Source organism: Podarcis tiliguerta (assembly GCF_965153285.1).
Source record: "Podarcis tiliguerta genome assembly, chromosome: 5".
NCBI classification, from domain to species: Eukaryota; Metazoa; Chordata; class Lepidosauria; order Squamata; family Lacertidae; genus Podarcis; species Podarcis tiliguerta.
Window position 1 is genome coordinate 98,307,033 of NC_139538.1, and position 25,539 is coordinate 98,332,571.

At 42.8% G+C, this 25,539-nt stretch overlaps 1 protein-coding gene across 6 annotated transcripts in view; it reads left to right on the forward strand.

Moving 5' to 3' along the window:
- The first annotated feature begins 1,922 nt into the window (after positions 1–1,922).
- Positions 1,923–25,539, forward strand: part of CCDC91 (coiled-coil domain containing 91) — a 127,762-nt gene continuing 104,145 nt past the window's right edge. For 3 of the 6 annotated variants that reach the window (XM_083440784.1, XM_083440785.1, XM_083440786.1), the window contains exons 1-3: positions 1,923–3,919; positions 17,733–17,776; positions 18,658–18,736. In XM_083440784.1, coding sequence (XP_083296910.1) covers positions 3,547–3,919; positions 17,733–17,776; positions 18,658–18,736 — 496 coding nt within the window. In that variant the 5' untranslated portion in view covers positions 1,923–3,546. Of the gene's footprint in view, positions 3,920–10,605; positions 10,747–13,421; positions 13,456–17,732; positions 17,777–18,657; positions 18,737–25,539 lie in introns of all 6 variants that reach the window. The other 3 variants (XM_083440788.1, XM_083440783.1, XM_083440787.1) reach the window with 3 other exon arrangements.

Genomic DNA, 25,539 nt, shown 5'->3' on the forward strand with positions numbered 1-25,539 from the left:
ATCGGACCACCCACCTGGTAAGTCAAGAATTCTGGTGGCCCCACTTAAGGCCGACATGGCACGGTACATTGGGGGTTGCGACGTCTGCCAGTGGGCCAGGGGATTAACCGGGAGACCTCCTGGGTTGCTTCAGCCACTGCCAGTCCCACCTCATCCGTGGCACACGGTTTCGTTGGATTTCATGGTGAACTTACCCCCGTCTCTTCAGTGTACCTGCCTCCTGGTATTTGCGGATCATTTCACTAAGATGGTGCACTGCGCTCCGTGCCCGTCTGTACCCTCAGCCAAGGAGAAGGCGTGACTGTACCTGCAGCACATTTTCCACCTGCATGGCGTCCCGGAACGCTTGATCTCTGATTGTGGTGCTCAGTTCACCTTCCCATTTCTGGCACAACCTACACCAGGCTCTCGGGACAGAGGTCTGTCTATCGTCGGTCTACCACCCGCAGACTGACGGACAGGCCGAGAGTGGTATTAGAGCAGTACCTCCAGTGCTACTGCAGTTTCCACCAGGATGATTGGGTCGACCATCTGGCGTTGGCCGAGTTCGTCTACAACAATGCAGTGAATGCTTCCACCCAACAGATCCTGTTCCAGGTCAACTACGGGTACCACCAGTGTTTGTTCCCAAGCATGCTGCCGGCGCCTGCGGTTCCCGCAGTGACGAACTGGCTACAGGAGCTCTAATCCCAGCAGCAACTTCTAATGGAGCAACTAGGCCAGGCCAAGAACACCTATAAGACCCAGGTTGACCGCCACCATCAGGAGGGGCCAGAACTCGATGTCTGCGATCGGGTGTGGCTCTCCACCTGTCATCTGCACTACTCTTGGCCCTCGTAGAAGCTGGATGCCCGGTTCACGGGTCCATTCCCCATCACTGCCCAGGTGTCGCCTGTGGCGTATCGCCTCTGGTTACCTCCAACACTCAAGGTTCACCCAGTATTCCATCAGTCGCTGCTCCGTCCAGTCATCCCACCTGATGAGTTTCACCCACACCGTCTGAGGCCTCAGCCAGTGTCGGTGCAGGGGGAGCCGGAATATGAGGTGGAACGTATCCTCGATTCCCAGTCCCGCAGAGGAAAGCTCCAGTACCTCATCAACTGGAAGGGATATGGGGCAGAGGACCGTTCTTGGGAACCAGCGGACAACGTTCATGCACCTGACTGCCTCCAGGCCTTCCACACTGCTTACCCCAGCAAGCCGGGCCTGGGCCCTCGGCCGGAGGGGGGGGGGGCTTGGGAGCGGGGATGGTGTGATGGCCTGGGACTCAGGGTCGGACTCGGAGCAGGAGGAGTCTCAGTCCGCACCGGATCCTTTGCCTCAGGTGGCAGCTGAACCTAGTCTGGGGCCTGATTCTGGAGAGCCCCAGTCTGCACAGGTTCCCCTGCAACAAGCACCAGCTGGGCCGAGTCAGGGGCCTGAGCCTGCCCTGGCTCCAGATGCGGGGATTACCTCGTTGCCTTCAGCTGGGCAATCACTTACAGCTGTTCCACCACCAGTTGGATCAGAAGAGGCTGAGGCGGCCTCTGGGTCTAGTACCCACCGACATCTCCCGAGCTGCAGAGACTGAGGCCTGAGAGGAGAGACCTGAGTACTTGCAGGAGCAGTGCTCTCCTTCGGGCGAGACAAGGAGGTGAGTCACTGGGGGATCAGGACTGGCCGTTACCCTTACAGAGATAAAAGGCTGCTGGACCCTGCCCCAGGTTGCGGGAGCAATGCTGCTGTTTGCCAGAACCTACCTGTGATCCTGTGCCTGACTTTGCCTGGTTTCCTGCCTTGTGTCCTGCCTTGGCCCTGTCGGACTGACTCCTCACGGAACCCTTGGATTCGGGACCGGACCTGGACCGCGTTACTCGGGTTACTCCCGGGCCCAGCACATCAACAAGCTGTATTACAATGCACATACATGCTTACTACTTTTCTCTTCTTTTTTTACACAAACTACCTGCACTTTTGAAAACAAGATCAATTTATGGACATATCCCAATACTTATTTACTGTGACATGTTCATCTGAAATATCTTAGTTGAAATGCTAATCATTTCATAGGGATGCGGGTGGCACTGTGGTCTAAACCACTGAGCCTAGGGCTTGCCGATCAGAAGGTTGGTGGTTCGAATCCCTGCAACGGGGTGAGCTCCTGTTGCTTGGTCCCAGCTCCTGCCAACCTAGCAGCTCAAAAACACATCAAGTGCAAGTAGATAAATAGGTACTGCTCCAGCAGGAAGGTAAACGGCATTTCCGTGCGCTGCTCTGGTTCTCCAGAAGCGGCTTAATCATGCTGGCCACATGACCCGGAAGCTGTCTGCGGACAAACGCCGGCTCCCTCGGCCAGTAAAACAAGATGAGCGCTGTAACCCCAGAGTTGTCCGCGACTGGACTTAACGGTCAGGGGTCCCTTTACTTTTACAGTGGAACCTTGGGTTGCGAATGTGATCTGTGTGGGATGCATGTTTGCAACCCGCAGTGTTTGAAACCCGCAGCGCCACATGTGCGCACGTGTGGTTTGCGATTTAGCACTTCTTCGCATGCGCCGAAACCTGAAAGTAACCTGTTCTGGTATTTCCGGGTTTGGCGCAGCACGCAACCCGAAAACACATAACCTGAAGCATCTGTAACCCGAGTTAGCACTGTACTCATTTCATAAAATGTTTTCTTTGAATGGGGCTGTTATTCACTTTTCTAGTTTTCAGAACACTTTTGCATACAGATTACTATTCTGAATGTTACACAAGTGTTTGACATTCAGCATTCAGCTTCATGTTACAAGATGACAGTGTAATACCAAGAGATACTGATCTCAGAATTATGCCTCCTGACTACCACTACTTGTCTTGTGGACACTGAAAGATGGAATAGTCTTTCAAGCTGACCTTTTAATCTGGCCCGATAGCTATAGAGTTTTAATTCTCTATGGGAGTTGTAAGGCATGCTTAAATCAAACCTCTTCCACTGAAATCAATGGGGCTTAAAAGCATTTCATTTTTGTTCAATCAGGATTAGATGAGCCTTTTGGTCCCTTCCAATTCTACAATTCTATGCAATCTGAATAGATTAATTTAAAATAAGAGAGGAAAGTTTATCTGCACTTAAAAGATGGTCAGATTTCATAGATCACTGAATCCATGGTTGTAGCCTGCTGTTAAGTCTCTCTCAGGAGGGTATACTGCCATAGCAATGCTACAAGAGCTAAGCTCTTGGCTGCACAAGTCTTTAGGCTATGGGAAATATTTGGGAGAATTTTTATGTGCCTGGTGCACTCCCACCAGAATACATATCCAAAGTATGTTTCCTAACAATCTTAAATACAAAACATTGCTGAAGGGCACCTGCGTGTTACTGGAACCATGGCACCTGGTGGCCCCTGAACCTGGCTGGGCTCTTTGGCACTTCATGAGGTTACAGAGGTGGCCAAGCAGATCAGTGACGTGGCTGTTTTTCTGGTTTCCTCCCTAGCAAAGCATTGCAGTTGTACAGATACCTGGCACCTGACGGAAGCCTGCTGCCACCATCTCGAGCATTCAGGAGCAGGCCCCCGTGAATTCCATGGGGATTGAGCTGCCCCACAGGACTATTCACAAGAAACAAGTGGGGAATAAAGATCTACCTCAGGATCTGCTGCCCCTGAGGATCCCGCCATCTGAGACGCTCGCCTCAGTTCCCCTTGAACCGGCCCCTCTCTCTCTGGCCAACGAGGCCCAACGGGACAACCTCGCGAGATTCAGCCCACGCGCGGCTTTGGTCGCTCAGCAGGAACTGCGGGAAACCAATAGGAAAGCCCCCACAAAGGCCCTTGGGGGGACCCCCTCCCCTCAACCCGCCTCCTGCGCTTCCCTCCCCCTTTCGGCCCGACAGGAGCATGCGCGCGCCGGACAGGGGGCGGGCCAAAGAGGCGGTGTCGGCGACGTCGCGCAGGCAGGTGAGGGGAGCGGCGGTTACGGCGAGCAGGGGGGAGGGCTCTGTTTCTCTCTGCCGGGGGGGGGTGGCTATCTGCGTCCCCCCTCAGCTTCCGGGCCTTGGCGTGATCTGCTAGGCGGCGGTGGCGGCCGGGCGGGTGGCTCCCCGTTTGCCTCCCTTGAGGCTCCTCTTCTCCCCCCCCCGCCACGTGGTCCCCTCAGAGTCCGCCCCCCGCTCCCTCTCCTCGGCCCCCTCAAAGGCTGCCGTCCTCTACGCCCCAGCCTCAAATGCCATTCATTTCCTATACAGTGGTACCTCGGGTTACATACGCTTCAGGTTAAAGACTCCGCTAACCCAGAAATCGTGCTTCAGGTTAAGAACTTTGCTTCAGGATGAGAACAGAAATCGGGCTGCGGCGGCAGCGGGAGGCCCTATTAGCTAAAGTTGTGCTTCAGGTTAAGAACAGTTTCAGGTTAAGTACGGACCTCCGGAACGAATTAAGTACTTAACCCGAGGTACCACTGTACTTGGGAGAATATCCAGGTGGGATGGACAATTATGCAGTCACGACCATAAGCAAGAGAGATGGCCATAACCCTTACAGCACGTGCAAGATGAAAGTCACTTGCTGTAAATAGAGAGCAGGTTCAAATGGACATGTAGAAATGTGGGTGATGAAGAAACTCACAAATTAGAGTGTAAGAAAACTGTTGGCAGCAGGATGGAAAACATGCATGGCATCACAACTTCAGGCGATAGTACATTGCAATCATTGAAACAGGTGCGCCTTACTGTATTGCATTTTGTTTTGTGGCCATGTGTCATAGGTTTTGGGCAGGGAATGGACACAGGAGGTAACCTTGTCATGATTTCGTCTTGAGAGCAGTACATGTGAAAAGGATCTAGGAGTCTTGGTTGGCCACAAACTTAACATGAGCCAACAGTGTGACGCGGCAGCTAAAAAAGCCAATGCAATTCTGGGCTGCATCAATAGGAGTATAGCATCTAGATCAAGGGAAGTTATAGTGCCACTGTATTCTGCTCTGGTCAGACCTCACCTGGAGTACTGTGTCCAGTTCTGGGCACCACAGTTCAAGAAGGACACTGACAAACTAGAACGTGTACAGAGGAGGGCAACCAAAATGGTCAAAGGCCTGGAAACGATGCCTTATGAGGATCGGCTAAGGGAGCTGGGCATGTTTAGCCTGGAGAAGAGGAGGTTAAGGGGTGATATGATAGCCATGTTCAAATATATAAAAGGATGTCACATAGAGGAGGGAGAAAGGTTGTTTTCTGCTGCTCCAGAGAAGCGGACACAGAGCAATGGATCCAAACTACAAAAAAGATGATTCCACCGAAACATTAGGAAGAACTTCCTGACAGTAAGAGCTGTTCGACAGTGGAATTTGCTGCCAAGGAGTGTGGTGGAGTCTCCTTCTTTGGAGGTCTTTAAGCAGAGGCTTGACAACCATATGTCAGGAGTGCTCTGATGGTGTTTCCTGCTTGGCAGGGGGTTGGACTCGATGACCCTTGTGGTCTCTTCCAACTCTATGATTCTATGATTCTATGATTTCGGTTCCCTTTCAGGCAGAGGTATGTGCAGGAATAACACCATGGTTTATTTGTATTCTGCCTTTCCATGTCAATGCTTGTAGCTGGATCTTTGCCTGGTGATTAGAATGTGCAACAGGAAGCTGAAGAACATCATAGAATTGTAGAGTTGGAAGGAACCCCAAGGGCCATCTAGTCTAATCTCTTGCAATGCAGGATCTTTTGTTGGAGGCCACATATGCAGATTCTTCTTGCTCTTGGTAAATATTTGTAGCCTGGCATTCTTCTTCTTTGGGGAACTGTACACATGACCCACTATGTCTTGGCACCTGAGTAACACCTATCCCCTCCAGTACCACTGACAAGGTAGCGGTGTTTCAAAAATATCTTCCAGCAGAACTTTTCTATGACTATTGAGAATTGCATTTTGTTAACATGGAAGCTTAACAAGTTGTTTACAGAGCAGTGACACAGATCATCCATGTTTCAGTTGCTTTTGTGGTCAGGGACTGCAGCAACAGAAACAAGATCTTTGTTTGTGGAGATGACTACAACTAGTTCATAACCTCTTTCAGCCACCTCACAAGGATCAAAGTGTGCTGGCTTCCTCAAGACTTCCCTGAAAACTGGAGAAGTCTCTTCTAATTGCCACCAGCAGACACCAACTCATCTTACACCTCTACCCCTCTTGTCCTAAGGACACCAGAGAGAAAGAGGGCTTGATATTCATTCATGGTAATGAATTGACTGCACATCAGGCCCAAAAGTGAATGTTTGTTTCTGTTCAGCAGCAAGACTCAAATCTAACAGTAAAAAATGACAGAATGTACAGTGGTACCTCTGGATGCGAATGGGGTCCGTCCCGGAGCCCCGTTCGCATCCTGAAGCGAACGCAACCCACGTCTGTGCAGGTCGCGATTCGCCGCTTCCGCGCATCCGCACGACGTCATTTTGAGCATCTGTGCGAGCGGCGAAACCCGGAAGTAACACATTCCATTACTTCTGGGTCGCTGTGGAGCGCAACCTGAAAACGTTCAACCCGAAGCTACTTCAACCCAAGGTATGACTGTATTGCCATTGGATTTGGCACTGCAGAGTAGAAAATACATCAGTATTATTTATGGCCAACATTTCTGAGGTTTGGCATAACTTGATAGTCATAGATACGTATTTTCAAATCTAAATATGGGACTTCATGTAGAGCATCCACATCATTACTATTGGGGTGGATAAAGTGTTCATCCGTTCTCCGGCTTTTGTAAGCAACAGTGCCATAGGACATTCAACATTTATATCATTTGGCTAGCACCTGGGGCATTAAGCAGTTGTAAAATTAAGCAGTCTCTAGATGTGCTTACCATCACCTTGATCATTTTTTTTATGTTCTGCTGATGCGGCAATGTTTGAATATTATGATGAAGCAAATTTTAAAGTTTTTTTCAGTGGATCATGAAACTGGAGTTGCACTGATTAATCTTTACTTTAATCACGTTACACACTGCAATTTGTATTCCTCTGTCATTAGCAACCAGCAAATCTTTGGTCACATCATCCATGCCTATATCATTTGTCAGGGAGATGAAAGTTACGTTATTGTCAGGCTCTGATTTCTATAGGTGCTATATCGAACACATCAAATCTCAGCAGATCAGCTGCATCATATGTTTGTCATGAAGGAGACCCTCAAAGCATACAAATTCAACTTTCTCACCATCATATTCTAGGCTGAATAGGTGTTTCAGATCTAGTGAGGTGCATCGTCAGTTAGACTTTGTCCTAGAAAATGTATTCCTGATGTTCCTTGCTTTGCCATTCTGTGTGATGCTAATGTCTTATGCATCTTGCTGCTCTTGTTTAACCAATCTCTATAAAAGTATTTTACTTTTGTGTAGAGCTTATGGTGATTGGTTGTCAGCTAATCCAAGCCACCGTGCACACCACTATTCTGCGTATGTCATATGTCCTTATGATGGAGGGCAAAACAGCACAATAACATGTTTTGTTCTCCATCCTATGCATTTAGGTCAATGGATTTATTAGTTACTGAATTTATATTATGTTGATTTATTAAATTTATACCCTGGCCTTCCGCTTGAAGGATCCCAGGATAGCAGTGGTCTATCCAGACTTTGACTAACATTGTATAACGGCGTATGATTTTTTTAAACAATTAAACAAGCAATTTAAATAAAAAATAATTATTATTTTTATACTTTTGCTGTATAATAGATTCAAGGGTTTTTGTGCATTGCTTAAAAAGCAATTTGTGGGTGCATTTTGTGAACCATTCCATCGAGTAGGTACCACTACAGAGAAAGTTGTGCTCTTTGTAGGTGCCTACTGGGCCTCACTACTATGTGAAGGGGTAGGGAAAATTGGGAGGGTATCCATAGCTATTTCTTGCTCTCCACAAGAGTAACAGGTCGTACCACATAGCAGCCCTTTGTGCAAACAGTGTTGACCTGATGCCCAGGGCTCACAGCTCCTGAGTCACCAGATTTGCCACAAATGGGAGACTAGTTGTTTGACACTCTGTGTATGAGCTTCCCTCCATGCCCAGCCCCCTACAATTCTTGCCTATGCCCACTCCTTTCCTACTTGCTGACAACCTCAGAGAACTCCCAAAAGGTTGATAAGGCAGGACTTCCCTTTGCAGGACCCATGCTCATTCTTCCCTAGCCCGAAGCAAAGTTCTTAACCTGAAGCACTATTTCTGGGTTAGCGGAGTCTGTAACCTGAAGCGTATGTAACCTGAAGCGTATGTAACCCGAGGTACCACTGTAATGTAATATTTTTTCAAGTGAGGTACCATTAATGTAATAGTTTTCTTTTAAATTCACATTAATTCATATACCAAGGCCTCTTACTGTGAATATGCACTAATTTCACTATTCCTTAGCCAGCAGTGCAGCCATCTTTTAAAAGTTAAGCAGTTATCTTCTGGGATAAGCAGCAGCAAAAGCTTGTTTTTGTTTTTTTTAAACCTCTGGCTGTGTATCTAGTTCTCTTACACATACATAAACTGCAAATTGATTGAGTTGCAGGATCCTCCCCTGTCTTTAGTCACGTATACCAGAGCAAACTGCTAAAGCCATACAAGCACTTGAGAATTGTTTGATAATGTGGGAAAATCTGTGCAGGTTTGCATGATGTGACTGCATAACATGGTGTTTGAATGGATATATCAAGCCAATCAAGAAGATTTGTGTCAGGACCTTGATTTTGTTTTATATTTGTTATTATTATTCTTTGGAAGTGTGAGTATTCATTGCGAAAAGTGTTTGTGATTCTAGTCCAGAAACGTCCAAGTCCCCATTCTTTTGTCATTCAAACTTGAAATTAATTCATAATGAGGTATTTGCTTTCTTGTAAACCAGTAATTGTTCTAAATGCCAGTAATTGTTCTAAAAAGGCCAGTATTTCCACAATTCTGTGAATTAATCATTTTGAAAGAAGACTTTAAAAGTTTAGTCAGTATACATTTTTAATACAAATGATCTCTGTATTGCTGGAGGCTTAGTTTCTGGGTCATATAAACCAAATGTGGATTTGATGCCTCTGCTGTTGCAGAGGGAGTCTGCTAGAGGACTTCTCTCTTCCAGCATCAGGTTGGAAGGATTGGGAAGAGAGCTCCATTGCACAGCTTTCTGTTTAACAGTGCTGACAAAAGCCTTACTGAAATCAAGATACACTATGTCCACAGCATTCCCCTGATCCACCAAGCTTGTAACTCTATCATGAAAAGAAATAAGATTCGTATGGCATGACTTGTTCTTGAGAAACCCATGCAGGGTCTTGGTAATCACAGCATCCTTTTCTAAGTGTTCACAGACTGACTGTTTATCTGTTCTAGGACCTTTCCTGGTCGGTAGTTACCTGGGACTTCTCCCCCCCCCCCCTTTGAAGATGGGGACAACATTTGCCCACCTCCAGTCCTTTTGTACCTTTTGGTGCAGCTCATCAGGCCCTGATGATTTGAATTCATTTAAAGTAGCTGGGTGTACCCTTACCACATATTTTTAAATTACATTTCACACAGATTTCTAAGGTATTTTCAGATATTTTCTTAAAAGTTTCCCTCCCTGTTACAAATTTCAAGATAATATCAAGTTGATGTCTATGTACTAGATTTTAACTTTCTAATGATACTTAAAATCCTTACATTCAAACTTTTTATAGTTATATGTGTCATTGCTTTGATGCTATAACAATATCTGAAGATTGGGTCAATTTTAAGGGTTTAGTGTGGAGGCACCTGGATTGGAAACTATTACTTGAAATTTTGGGAAGTCCCCCCCCCCCCCCATTTTCCTTTCCTTTCCTTTCCAGGTTCTGTTTACAGTTTCATTTAAGATCTTTCTTTTGGACTAAAGGCAGAAAGGTTTTGGTTTTTTAAATCACTTTATGGACCAAACCCAGACATTAATAACAAATGTAACATTTTTAGTTCTGGCATTGTAGCACTTGGAAATAAATTAACGATCTATTTACTGTACCCATGTGATAGGATACTTATTTTAGAGATGGATAACTTGCATGCCACATTTGAACTGGATTAGTTCCTGATGACATTTAAGATTCCCCAGATAATCAAAATATGCTATAAAATAATTGGCCACCATTCTTGGAGCCTTTTTCAAAAGAACAAAACTATCCAACCCTGATGTATAGCAACTGACTACTACACATTCCTCCAAGAAAGAAACTCAGTGAAACCTAAACCCATATTAAGTGAGAAGAATTTGATTGGCTCATCTGGTTTGAGAGTACACAATTCTTCTACATTATTCCATGACCTGAAAAGGCAACTCTTCAATGTAAAAGGAAACATCCTCATTCTGAATGACCAGTAAATAATAATACAGTGGTACCTCAGGTTAAGTACTTAATTCGTTCCGGAGGTCCGTACTTAACCTGAAACTGTTCTTAACCTGAAGCACCACTTTAGCTAATGGGGCCTCCTGCTGCTGCTGCGCCGCCAGAGCCCGATTTCTGTTCTCGTCCTGAAGCAAAGTTCTTAACCTAAAGCACTGTTTCTGGGTTAGCGGAGTCTTTAACCTGAAGCGTATGTAACCTGAAGCGTATGTAACCTGAGGTACCACTGTATTCTATTGGTGGTTCCACCACTTTCTGAAGATTCCTTTTGCAACTCTATAGGGTCTGCACACACCAGTCTCCAAGTGAGCTTGTATGTCCACAAGATGGTGCTCTTGTGCTGGGAAAAGTCCCATTCCAGGTTGATTCTGGACAAAGCTTGGGAAGATGGAACATCAACTGTTGTTCTGAAACTTCAGGAGGGTATGCCAATGCCTGGACAGATTAAGTCCATGGTAATCCTCACTTCTTTTAAAGATGGAATGGTGACAACTGGAATAGTGGGTAGACATATTGGATAACTGCATTGAAAACCTCCAGACAATGTAGTAATTAATTGCTTTTTCTAGAGTGGGTGTAATTGCTTCTGTGAAAGAAGTGAGTTTCAAGATAAATGCTTTTAGAGTCATCAGTCCCGAATAGTATATGACATGCTTCATTCATGAAATGGTGGGCTGATGGTGGTGGTTTGTGCCTTACTAGAATGATGGTCCTGCTTTGTGGAAATGGAAATGGAAACCTTTTCCCCAATATTGTGCTGATTCTAGTTTATGCTAGGCAAGAAAAGTTAATTGAATAATTTTTGTTCAAGGCTTGTTCTATTTCTGAAATATCTGATACTGATAACTAGAAATGGTGACTGCATTCATATCCCAGAAGAGGAAAGGGCTGTCTCTTTAGAACTGTGCCACATTGTTATAATTAACTCTGTTATAAATAATTGTGGATGAAAATTAGTAACTATGAATGTCTTGAAGACTGATTAGAGCACTTAAGGGGAGTCTTTGACTCCCAACCCATATCAGCCTCAATCTGCATTAATGATGAGAGTTGTTGTCCAATAACATTTGGAGGGCTGCATGTGCCCTGTTCTTCGATTAGAGTAAGATACAATGGAACAATAACTATAGTTTCAGCATTGTTAATTTTATCTACAATTATTGTGCTGTGTAAAGTTTGTTCCTCTAAATGTTTACTTAGAAGCCTGTCTCACTGAGTTCAGTGGAGTTATTGCCAATGAAAGTGTGCATCAGTAGACCTTTTACTAAAATATGAGTTTCTTTTGTTTTTGCACAATTTCTAAGATCTATATACTTTTTAAGTATAGTGTTTAATGGTTTTGTTAGTGGCTTCAACTTTCAACTTCTGCTTAGTTTTTCCTGTTTTCAAAAGTATGTATTTTCGTTGAGCCCACTAGAGTTTCCCTCTTAGTAGACACATGTATATGTAGCACAGTTAGGTGCTTCAGTATAAAGCATCTTGCACTGTTCTATCTACTTCTTATAAGTGTATACAGGTGCCTCTCAACTTACATGAGGGTTACGTTCTGGAGATAGTACATAAAGCCCAAATCTCTTTTTTAAATTCTTCTTCTTCTTCTTCTTCTTCTTTTTTGCCAAGCGCTGAAAACTGAATCCACACAAGTTAAATGTACATGAGTTGCGAATTACCTGTATTTGTAATTTGTAATTATTGTTGGTCCTGAGAGTGTTACTTGTTTAGAACTCCAGAACATGGGCCACATTTCTGTGGAATCTTGGAGTTTTGTAGCAGTTTGATTAAATTATTTTAAAACACTACTTCAACCATTATTTCACTTATTCTGAAAGAGAGAACATTCATCAGAGGTTTTAATCCCCCCTCTCAGAATTGCTACTTTTTCACTGGGAAAATCAGGAAGTTCTCATGGGGAGGGAATCCTGTGTGTTCCAATTTGTATCCTTTCTTTGCCTCATCAGTATGATACTGATAGTACATGTTCATTCAGCCATAGCACTCTACTGCTCTGTGTACACTGGGTTGAGTAGCTTTTAATTTATGAACTGGGAAACTAGAATTCCTTAATGAGAAATCAGTAGTAGCTTGAAGTTTATTCACCATTACTTAGGAACAAATAAAAAGCAAAACTGGATCAGACCAAAGCATCTTCCCTTGAAATGCAGAAATGCAGCAGACTGTTGGGGATATTGTAAAAGCATCTTATAATCATGCAACATCACAAGCCTTGTTAAAATCCCAAATACCTCTAAATTCTGCCATGTACTCAATCCGATGCAACTAAAAAATATCTGGTGAGATATGGCATATTGATGCTGAAGGATAGGACAATTCCATGTCCAGGCTCACCTTCCCTGAGTGGTTGCCTTTTGTTGTCTTGGGAGGAGGAAAACTTCTCATATTGTACTGAGTAGCGGCCCTCCCAAGAGAGCTAGGGGCAGCTGTGGCGGTTTGGCCCTAACTCTGCATATGCAAATGTGAGATGCCATTGGATCATTCATTGTAGGTGGTATTTCTGCTGGATGTGGGCAGTGCTACATAGGATTAAGTGGGATTTGTTGCTGAAACATGGCTGTGAGAAGCATCTGTAGTGTAGTCATGCAGACTTGAAAGTGGGTGGTGCCATGCCTGCCAGTGTAGTTGTAAAAGATGACAGCAGAAAGCTGCCCAAGTTTTATCAGATGTGTAGTGCAGATGGCACTATAGTAATGCATTACTGTGCCACAACTTTAGACCCCACATAATTTTTCCTCAAGCTACCTCTGAGATCCTTTATTTACTTGAATGTGGGGAAAATTATGACTCTTCTTTTCAAGCAAGTACAGTTTTCTTCCTCTTGTTGAATATTGATTGAAAAATATTTTTGTTTTTTAAAGGAAACTGAAATGACAGATTAATTGAACGTTCATGTATGAGTAAGGCTCTTACATGGATATAAGTTTCTTAATAATGTTTAGCTTTTACCATCATTGAAAAATTCTACAGGTATCCTATTCAGCAGTTGCACCTTATCTAAATTCATTGCAAAAGTACCATATTTCTTACTAGAAGAGTTTGGATTCTGTCTCCGGAAATAATTAGCTTAATTTCCTACCCTACAGGTCATGTGTTGGCGTAAGTTCAGAAGTTATTAATGTGAGTTTTGTGTAAATTTTCTTAAACTTCGCCTTTCCTAAGTATATGTATCATGTACAGAATCCTCATTTTTCCTCTGTCATCTGGTTTTGTGAAGCTGACTTTTTGGAACTTAATACATGTGCTCCAAATTGTAAATGTTAAACAGGATCATGTAATTTTGAACTGCAGAAATGCTGATGAGTGCCTGTGAAAACTGTTAGAGTGAAGGGCTTATCCACACTTTCCTTTCCTTTGCTCTTTCATGGTCTGTGTTTTAAAGCTCCATGTCCAAGAGTGCCCTTTTTTTGCTTTGGATATTTCACTGTAAAAATCCACTCTTTAAAGCTCAGTTGGAGCAAACCATAATATATGCTCTGATTGAACACTAAAAAGTAGGTTTTCATGGGGAAAGCTTTAGGACAAAAAATAAATAAAAATAACGCTCAGACACAGAGCTTTTCAGCACGGACCTGTGCCTGGAAAGAGCACAGTGTCCATCAGTGTTAGAAACTCAGCTAACTGCCAAATGAAACCTTAAGCCTAGATAATGGTTGCCACAACAGAATGTCTAGACACCATTCCAGGTCTGATTCATTTTATTTCTATACCGCTTTATATTTTAAAGAAAAAATCTCAAAATGGTTTACAACACATTTATACATCAAGTAAAACAATCCAGAATAAAACAAATTCAAGCTTCAAGGAAAATATTTTAGACCCTTCTCTAAGTGACATTTTGCTTTCCTGATATTTATTTACCTACTTAATTTATATAGCTGCCCCATAGCAGAAGTACTCTAGGAAGACTGTGTAGGTTAAGAGTGTTGGGACTAAAACCTGGGAGATCAGGGTTCAAATCTCTACTTTCCATAGGTAATGTTCACAGCTGAGTGGAAATTGTTGGATGCTCTGCCCACCTTCTCTTCTGTGTCAGCAAGCAGTAGGAAACAAAAGAGAAAACTAAAGCAATTGATTAATCACCGTAATCCTCTCAGTTTACTTTTATAAACTGCAGGTTAATCAGAATTAATGCTGAGTCTCTTCTAAATAGGAAGGTAGCTGGTTACCTTCCAGTTTACTAAAAATCTCACTTAAAAGATTTGTGGAGGGGGCTACTAATTGAAAATTACCTTTAGCTATCAAGCGCTGTTGTTCTGCATGGTGTGTGTTAAGGTTGTGTGACAGTTTGTTTGGTCCTGCCTACTTCTGGAATTCTCCTTCTCTCCTACTTTCCATGGAAAGATGCAGACCATCAAAAAAACTTACCATCCCTGCTTTAGGAAGGATTATTTTTGGTTCAAATACAACTTAACTTTCTAAGCCACTAGTTGAATAGCTTGATCTTATTTATTTTGACTAGATACCAGGGAAGCAGGGAGCCCATGTATGTAATCCACCAACCCCCCCATCCCTCTGTGTACTTTTCCATGGTCAACTCATTAGCAGGGTTCATAACTTAAAATTTTTGCAAAGAAGCAAGAGTGCTTTAGTTAAAAATATATCTGGCAATAGCCACAAAAGTCATGAGTGTACCAATCAGCTTCCAAACTGTAAATGAACCCTTTTAATGAAACTTAGGGAAGAACGTCTGTGGGGGCAGACACTCACCACAGTCATGTGTAAAGCTGTAGTTTGTGCTGAACCCACCAGGAAAGCTAAGGGGCAATGTGAAAAGCAGGAAACATTATTGCAATGAGCTGCTGTGCCAATTTGGAACAGCAACAGAGAATGTAAAAATATTTCCATCCCTAGTGCACAAAACTTAAGATTTCAGAGTAAATATAAAGATGAAAATGGACTTTTACTAACATATTTACTACTAATATTACACAAAATTATTATACTTTATTTATTAAACAATTTGTATATTATACATAGATAAACATGTGTACACATGTGATAATAGTGATATCATGATAGTACAGTCTAATACTTAAATGATTAAGTACTTAACAAGGAAAAACCCCAGTAAGAAATAAATGGTACCTAATATTTAATTTATAAACTTATTATAATATTTGATATTTGGTTTAACCAATACATAACAGCCTCTCAGTTTTTCATTGAATTGATCACTGAGTCTGCTCTCTCTTCTAGTGACTAAATTAATCAATTTTATCATTTGAACACTCCACCCTCAACCAATACTCTAGATATCCAATCACCCAGTTCTGAAAAACTGGATTCCCCCCTCCCCCCGTTATAACTGATTGCCATACATGAAGCTTTTAATAAATGTATTAGCAATTATCTATCTTTGGCATAGCCAGGTTGGATAGCAAGTGAGCTCACCGGCAGGACATCTCCTCCGATTACCTCCATTTCTTTAATTACAGCCATCTAAAAGGCTCTGGTTTTCAGACATGTCATATATACACCCTTGTGCAAATTAATTGAAACAAACAATGTAGTTTATTGTATAAAACTCACATAAACATGTCGAAAACTCACATATACAGTAAGGGAGAAAAGTATTTGATCCCCTGCTAAATTTGCCCGTTGGCCCTCTGTCGAAGAAATAACCAGTCCATAATGTTAATGGTAGGTTTATTGTAGCTGTGAGAGACAGAATAACAACAGGAAAACCTCCAGAAACCCAGAAGACAAAAGTCAGAGATTGATGTTCATTATAATGGGTGAAGTAAGTATTTGATCCCTTTGCAAAAGATGACTTAGTACTTGGGGGCAAAACCCTTGTTGGTGATTACAGAGGTCAGATGTTTCTTGTAGGTGGCCACCAGGGTTGGAAACACCTCAGGAGGTATTTTGTCCCACTCCTCTCTGCAGATCCTGCTGCAATATCCCAGCACTGTCAGGATACCTCTTTTCCAGCTCTGGAATAACTCTCTTTCGTAGAACCTCAGTATATTGCGGCAAGCGCATAATTCCTTCTGTTGGCTGCAGGCTTCTGACACCATAATGATCAACTGGCATTTCGTTGTTTTTTTTTGAGTACAGGATTATGAGTAAGATAGAAAACATTCTTTGTTTCAGTTAATTTGCACAAGGGTGTACCTGCACTTCTGTTGTTCCATCTTCAACATAGATTGTTTGAACCTCTCTGAATAGAGTTGAGCTCTAGGAAGGTTAAGTACCAGCAAAGAATTAATTAACAAAAATAACTAATGCTGATTGTTTGGTGTGGAACATTTTACCATAACCGTTTCCAAGTGTGCAGACTTGGTGCATTAATTGTAGATTTCATGATAAGACAAACATCCTACTTCTCAGTTACTCTCCCTCTAGTTGCATTATTAACTTTTTGTTCCTCCTTGTCCTGAGGGTTCTTGGTGGTTTATAGAGTTGAGAATTCTTGCTTAAACATTGAGAAAAACCTGTTTACCCTCCTTACTGAACAAATGGTTTAAAGCTGACTACATAAAGTATTTTAAGTGTACGTTATATCATTTTTCTGGTCTGCAATCTTCCAAAGTGGTGTACAAAGTTTGAAGTGATAAAGATTATACAGTACCATCAAAGACATTAAACAGTCAGTAGGATTGAAATTGTATCTAAAACAGTCTGGCGTTTGCTTGGGGCTGAAAAAACTATAAAGTAGGTGCCAGTCAAATGTCTTTGGGGAGGGTGTTTGACAACTGGAATGTTGTCACACTCTCACCAGTAGCAGCCCAGGTCAGCTCAGATGCTGGGGACACCTGCTGGAAGTGCTCCACTGGAGATCTTAATATTTGAGTTCATGAGGTAGACTCCATGAGGCAGCTGCCTTGGGTGGTGGAATTGCATGGGGTGGTGTTCTGTTAGCCCCTGATGCCACTGCTGGATAACTGAGGAGAACTGGCAGTGGCTTCCAGTGAGATCTTGCTAGAAACTGCAGCTGTTCAATCCCAGTAAGTGAGGCTTTGCCAGGCCAGGCGGGGGGTGAGTGACACCTTCCCGTTTGGCTTCAGACAGCAAAATGGGATTGGCTGCCCTGTGTTTGGATACATGCAAGCAGAGTTGCATACATGCAAGGGGGTGGTGTTCTCTATATTTTAACACCTGGGCACATGATCTCCCTCTTGGAACCAATCCTTATAAATCTCAATACAAAGTTCTACCCACTTAAAACCACACCTACCTGTGGATCTTTAGTAAAGTCTGGATCAAAAATACTGGTGTTTGTGAGAGCTCTATACTCCATTCATTATGTGTTTTTTAATTGTCATTTAAACGTAGACTCAGGAGGGAATTTCAAGGACATTTTTACCACTTAAGTTATTTCAGAGATTAAAGAGAAAGAGGATTATTAATGAACGGTAAAGATTTGTAAATGAACATCTTATATTGTTCTCTAGGTATTTCCAGGAAAATGGATGACGACGACTTTGGAGGTTTTGAGGTATGGAGCTAAGAAATAGTTTGTAAGCATTCAGTTAATACAGTGTTAAACTAACTTATTTACCGTAGATTCCGGCGTATTAGATGACTGGGCATATAAGACAATCCCCAATTTTTGCTGTTCAATTTTAGAGTTTTAGAGTTATAGAGTTTGAGCGCTGCCAGGGGCAGAGCACGCACCCCTCTACTGCTTCTGCCGTCGCAGCAGCAGCCCGAGGCGAGGCGTTTGGCGGGCAGGCGGGTGAGCACCACGCTCGGAAGGACTTTCTGCGTCCCCTTCTGTGGGGAAGGAGGAGGAGCGACGGCAGAAGGGGCGCCTCTGCTCACTGGCTCCCTCTCCTCCTTCCCAACACGTATACCCGGCTTATAAGATGACCCCCAACTTTTGGGGTGATTTTCCAGGGATAAAAAGTTGTCTTGTACGCTGGAACATACAGTATGTTCAATATTAAATAATTAAAAGTCTCTTCTTAAATAACTGTTGTTTTCAAGGGCAACCCAACATAGAATGCACTGCTGTAGTCCCAAGGAGCATGGCTACCATGGCACCCATGTAACATTTGTGGACTACAGATCTGGAAGACGAATCATGTGGAGGTTGCAGCAATAGAGATGTGATATCGCAAAGAGCACAGAGTGGAAATGTCTTCTGTTGTTGCCCATGTGACTGGATTAACATAATGGAACCTCTCATTTGCAGTCCCTTCCCATTGAGCTGGGGCGGTGGGGGGATATCATATCCTCAAGCGTATGGCAAAAACATGTTTAAACTAACATGGTATGCAACACTGTACTATACAAGAAATGTAATGTGTACCTGATCAGGACGTGGTGCTGGAAAGTCCACGTCTTAAACACTAATAATATGCCTTGTATTTTCAGGCAGCAGAAAACTTTAAGGATGGAAATGGTGAACCCCCAGTTACTTCTCCAGCTATTCCTTGGGCAGCATTTCCCACAGGTAGAGAGAACAAGCAAAATCAGGTTTTACTTTACCAGTTTAAATTAGAGCATCTGGAATAAGTCCATGAACCATTTTGTTGTTGTCCATGGCTACTGTTGAAGTGACCTTGGAAACTATTTATAGTGTAATTACTATAATTTTAAAGCATACTGCTTGATAAATGTACATTTGTAACTTCTCTATTTAGTGCTAGTGTGCAGTTTTGTTACTGAAAAGCAACAGCTGTCACAAATATATATATATATATATATATATATATATATATATAAAATTTTTATTAACAAACCAATCAAATCACATTAGTTCCAAATTACAAAGCCAAATGTTAAAATTTTTGTTGGGGCTACCCATGCTTCGAGCTCAGAAAGGGATCCAAACATCTCTCTTGCTGCTGCTTTGATGTTACAGTTCTGTCCAAATAGTATTCACAGTTCTATCCAATCTTCTCTTTATTATTTTCCTCATTTTCTTGTTGTTGTCATATATTCCTTTCTTTATGACCTCTGATAGTCTCCACAAGCGGGTTGAAAACAGACGTTGTTTATCCCGTGTGGATTTTCCGTTCCTCCAAGAGCCATATTTCACACAAACAGACGCCATTTCCACACTTCCGAACAAAACATTCTTAAAGTCTGCCCATTAAATCTTCGCAGGTCTGACAATCTCTCCTCAATCTTAGGGGGTTCTGCCAGGTCGAACTCACATTCCAATTACCATGGTCTCCTCCCCCTCGATCGTAAATCCAGTAGCCTGGCCTGCTATTAAACAAGTCTCTTTTTATGACTGCGTCATTCCAAAGGCTCTTCGTTCCTTCCCCGATGTTTCACAAACCATGTCTTTGATTAGTAATTCATTTCCACACAGTTCTTAATCATCCCGCTTATAATCGGTAATTGCAACGGTTCTTCTTGGGGGGGAGGGTTGTTGGGTAATCACATAAGGTAAAAGAAAAGTCCCCCCCATTCCGTCCCATTCCGACATACCAACCCTTTGATGTATCTTCTTCTTGTTATGTTTTCCTGTTAAATCCAACCGATTTCTCCACTTCACAGAGGTCACTTCAGTTAGCAGTCTTAACTCCCGTTCTTCGCTCGAAATATGTGCATTTGAGCTCCTGCAGCCAGTTCACGCGATCAGAGACAGCGTCAGGGAGAGCCGTCTCATATGAGGGCTGTGTGCCTAATACCCTCACCCCCTTCTTTCGAATCTGGGGGTGATTTATGGCAACCGCAGGCAAGCCAGTGTTCCCCATTCCCTTGGGGTAACAAGGGAGGCTGCATACTCCCATATCAGCCTCTTAATTACCTTGTGTGAGCCGGAGAGATGGTATTGTTGGCTATCTTCCAATGCGCCCCTAGTGCCCCCCCCCCGTCATAAATATTTTTGAATGGGTCTGGTGCTACTGCAAAAGTCTAATGTCAAACATAATGTATTCTGTAGCTTAATACTTCTGAAGTTGATAGTCTTTCCTTTTAAATGGATAGAACTTTAAGGAATGGGTTTTTTTTAATGCAAACATATACCTACTTGACTTACTCTTTTTAGTTGTTACTCATAACTTACAAGAAGAGGCAGTGTTAGCATTTGTACAGGTTTTATGCTGATTTGTCATATTTGATACCTTAAGAATCTTTTGCTTTTACTATTGGCAGGATTTATGTAATTGGATGTGAAATTCATTCTAGTATTTCCACTATATATTTCAAATTAATAACACTATATTTTTTGGTCCTAGCAGTAGTATAAAGCTTTGATTTTATTTGATTTATTGTATTTCTGTACCACTTTTCAGTCAAAGCAGCTTACAAACAATAAATAACAATAGCATAATAAAACAGAAAATAAACATCATAATTACAACATAAGTCATATGATTAACAAATCAGTATAAAACAATAGTTACAAAATAGCAACTAAAAGCTAAATAAGCTAAGCTAACGCCTGTTGTTAAGCTTGCTCAGCCAGAAGCTGTGTTGGCTGGGGTCCTCGGGCAGCAGGCCATGGGGGAGACGGTGGGGCTGTTGGGCCTATTGCCAGTGGTAAGGTGAATGTTGGCCCCAGGTAGCCTGCCCAGGTTCTGTTGATGAGGAACTTACCCACATCACTCAATAATCAGGAGGTCCATTCCCACTTGGGGAAGTCCGAGCACGAAGCCTCCACTTCTGAGAGATCCCTGCCCTGCTCCTGCTTGCTCGCAAGTGGAGTGGAGCGCAAAGCCTCCACTCCCCAGCTGAGAGATCCCTGCCTCCACTCCTGCTTGCTTGCAAGTAGGAGCGGGATTGGGCAGCTCAGCTGAGGAGCTCCTGGCTGCCTTCAGGTGGTACAGGGGCTCTGATGAGGAGGTGGGGGCTCCTTTAAACTTCTTCTTTGAGGGGAGTGCAGCTGCAAACTCCTCAACGGAAAGTGTAACAGAGCCTGCACTCCCCCAGCTGAGTGGCCCGGGTCCAGCTCCTGTTCCCGTGCAAGCAGCAACGGATTGGGGCTCTCTAAACTGGGAAGCGGGAGCTTCGCACTGCCTAGCGGAGCAGCCCAATCCGACTTCTACTTGCCTGCAAGCAGGAGCAAGCTGGTGCGGTGGCGGCGGCGGTGGCGATATCCCTTGCCTTCCCTCACTCAACACCAGGGCTGCATTCAAAATTAAAACTGAAACTTTCCAGAAAACCACAAAGCCAACAAACTTGCAACTCACGAAAAAGCAGCAACACAACAAATTGAAAAAAGCAAACCAACCCCAAATGAATCAAAATCACAAGAAAACATGAAACAACACTTACTCTAACCCAATCCTAAAATTAACCCTAACCCTAACCCAGAAATGGTCTGGTTAGATAGTAAAATTCATGTTAAATTGCTTTTTTAGGGGTTGTTTTTAAAAGTCTGGAATAGATTAATCTGTTTTGCATTACTTTCTATGGGAAAGTGTGCCTTGGTTTTGGAACGCTTTGGTTTTGGAACAGACTTCCGGAACTGATTAAGTTTGAGAACCAAGGTACCACTGTACATCTTTGTTGTCTCTCTTCATGAAGTATTCTAAGCCAAGATAAAACAGGCCAGTCTCAATTTAATGTGTCTGCTGTGAACTGCACATTTAGGCTTCCTCGTGCGAAAGCCACTGCTTTTTAGAAAGGTTATAACTTTTCGTACAATATCCTTGCACTGACAAAGATTGCAAAAAGACAGTCTTTTCTTTGTTTCAGAAAGCATTTTGCTGTACCTATATAAGTGAATTTACTTGTGAATAGGAGCAACAATCATTCTCCCACTTTAAGTATTTTAAAATCTAAATATGCACACAGGCCTAGCTCAACACATTCCTCCTCTTAAAACTATCTTCTTCTTTGTCTACCTAAGGAGGTCAGTTTATTATAACAGTGATCAATGTTTACAATGCTGAACTCGCAGCTTGGTTCTTTATAGGTTTGTAATCTGTATCAAGAATCTTTTGATATTCCTTACGATGTTTCCAACTTATTGGATGATGTTTCCAATAATAATAATAATAATAATAATAATAATTTATTATTTATTTCCCCAGCCACTCTGGGTGGCTTCCAATCAAGTGTTAAAAACAATACAGCATTAAATATTAATTATTATCTTAATATCTGTGCTATAAGCAGTGGTGTAGGATGATCCCCCCCAAAAATTTTCCCACAAGTTTTCTCACTGATCCGTGTGGGAGGCACGTTCACAACCCGTAGCGCTGCGTCTGTGCACGTGCGGGTCGCAATTTGGCACTTCTGCGCATGTGCAAGCGCCGAAACTCGGAAGTAACCCGTTCCGGTACTTCCAGGTTCGGTGCAGTACGCAACCCGAAAATGCATAACCTGAAGCGTCTGTAACCCAAGGTACCACTGTATTGGTTAAGTGTGCCAGTTTCTAAGGTTTTAGCTTTGTTTACCTGCTCAATTAGATCACACTCTAGGGCATCTGAAAATTTGTCTGTGTACATTACCTAATCGGAAACTCCATAATGCAGCCAATCCCTGTGCAGCTTGCTGTAAGTTCTAGCCAGCTGATTGGTGCTTACTGAAAGCTTTGCTTGCCAAGGAACACTTGGAAGTGCACTTTAAGGCTTCAGCTTGTTCCTTTGCGGCCTTTACTGCAAATGACTTTTTGGATTATCTTTGGCAAGTACGGAAACCAGATGGACAAATGCAGGTCTTTCCATGTTGAGCATTAGCATACTCCATGGTTTCCTGTGCCTCATTTGTGGGGTTGCTTCCTGTCACCTTAACAGCATTCTAACCCCCTTGATCCCTTTTCACTCCTTCCATTCTGATGTCATTCCAGTAGTGGCTGTAAAATATCAAACAGTCTTTGGAATACAGTTCAGAAACAGTACATCTGTGCATATAACCATTAAGAAATAGGATTCCACTGGTGCAGGCTTTGTGGTTTTTGGCATGCAGTGTCTTGCTTGTGCATAATGAGAACCTAAGAGACTGAGACACACCTGTGTCTATTATCCAAATCTTGCAACAGATGGGGAGGAGATTCATGCATGTGCTTTGGGGTGCTTTTTGGGTCTGGGAAAAAGCAGCTCAACCATACATTGTAATAAAAAATGTGGGAGGCTAGGTTTTTCTCCATTTCATATATGTGTGTAGTAATGAGATAGTCTTTAGAGTTAATCTAAAAATGAAACATGTGATACTTGAAACTGGTGTTATCAGGGCACAGGTCAAAATCTAATATAGTCATATGTTGTGTGCAGAGTGAAAGCTTGCTTGATTTGTAGAGCCCTGATATCCCTGCTGGTACTTAGACTACAGCTGTCACCCATTTAAAATTTAAACAAGACTTTTAGCAGACTTTAAATCTGCATAAACTATGCTTCTGAAGAGGAAAAAGAGGTAAACTGTGCAGATCTATTGCGTTAATGGGGAAAGAATTAGATATATAATTCTGCGACCATACAAAAGCAGATATAACAAATGCACAAGCATAGGAGGTGGTAGGCGTGAGTAACTGGAGGAGTAGGTGTGTATCTCACATATTAGCAGAATAGGGTGGGACCCCACCATGACAGGATTTTCTTATGTGGAGGCCAGTAGCAGTGTTTGCTCTTCAGTTAACATGAATAGATTTTAGTATCTTGAGTTAGAGCTCCCAAGGGAAATCTTTTTGCAATGTTGGCTTGGTGGTATTGCATTGCCCAAAGCTATGCATAAGACTTGTGAAATGAAAGGGGCTGGACTGGAAGACCATTGGAGTCCCTTCCAACTCTGCAATTCTATGCTCACCATCATTGAGGTGATCCATGTAACTATTTTGGCAGCTTTCTCATGATGCTACCGGTCTTCTTGCCTTGAAAAGGAAACCACACTGAAGCCATTTTTAAAAACCATACAGGCAATACAGAATTAGAGTGTCTCCCAGGCTCTTGTTACTAATGTCCTGCCTATGGTAGGAGCCACCCGTCTGGAAACAGCACTGAGTTTTGTCCCATTATATGTGGCCCTTAGTTGAGATTACTGCATTGCAGGGGGTTGGACCCTTGGGATCCCTTCCACCTCTACAGTTCTACGATTCTGTGTATCTTTGCTAGGTCTGTTTTCTTGTAGTCTAATGAATTGACTGTGCTTTCAGCAATGTCTAGACATGTCAACATAGACATTGGGTAGCTCTGCTTAGCATCCATCTTTCAGGCCAACAGTGTCCTTAACTTTTCTCCAGACAGCGGTTCTTTGGTAGCCCTCTCAAAGCTGGCACTTTCCAAGGAAGGAGCAGAGAGCTGCTGACATGTCAGCCCCTGGAAGGGAAACGAATGAAACAAAGGATAAAATAATTTACATCTTTTATTATTCATTTTATTACCTCTTCATAAACAGCATTTTCTTGAGATCTAAGCCTTAAGGGCAGAGGATCTTAGTGGTGTGCTAGCAAGAAGGTTGCTATCTCCTGGCATCTTTCTTAATACATTCCTCAGTGGGGCAGAGGCTTTAATCCTTGCCAGCGTGGAAATGCTGGAGCCTGCAGCAAAGGATTATACAGTCAAGTACTTGAGCTATCTGGGAGATTATTTCACTCCCTTTCCAGATCGAGTAACCCAGAAAAATATTAATGCCTGTCTTGGCAATTTGGCATCTTTTAGAGATGCAGGGCACTTGGGGGCTGGTGTAGACAAGCAGTTCCTTTGCAAATGACTTCAACTGATCGCTCACACGCAATGATATGAGTATTGCAGGCATTTTGTAGCCTTCTCATGTTTGAAAGTGCTCTTGGAGGTGTCCTTCATTTGCTTACCATTGAAAGAAATACGTGGACACAAAACCATTCTACATCTCAGGGACCCATGTATGCTTAAAAATCAACCACAGTGTACATTAACCTAATGACATCTAGAATGTGAACAAATGAATTTGGCTTTGCATATTGCCAAATCAGTGTTCATAGTCAGTGTTCATCATAATGCCAAGGAAAATGCAGAGCATCCAACATTAATATTACTTTGTCAGTATGCATATTATAAAAACATTAAAAGGCAGGTATTCTCTGGTTGAGAGTCCTTGCTCTTTATGTAATTCATCATCCAATGCTGAACTGGAGCTGTTCCTATTAACCAAAACAGTGTCCATAATTTTTTATACGTATACATTTGTCTAGTGACTGGTGAATATCCCAGCATATTGTCATGCTTTGGAGAAATGGCTCCCTCCCCTGCTTTGGCCGTGCATTAGCAGAACAAAGCAATTAGAGTCCCTTATCAGTTTAAGAGTGTTTAATGATCAGAGCAAAGGAACAATGCAGCCATTCTCAGAATAAAGGTGCTCCCAATTAAGCTTCCCTCCTACCCC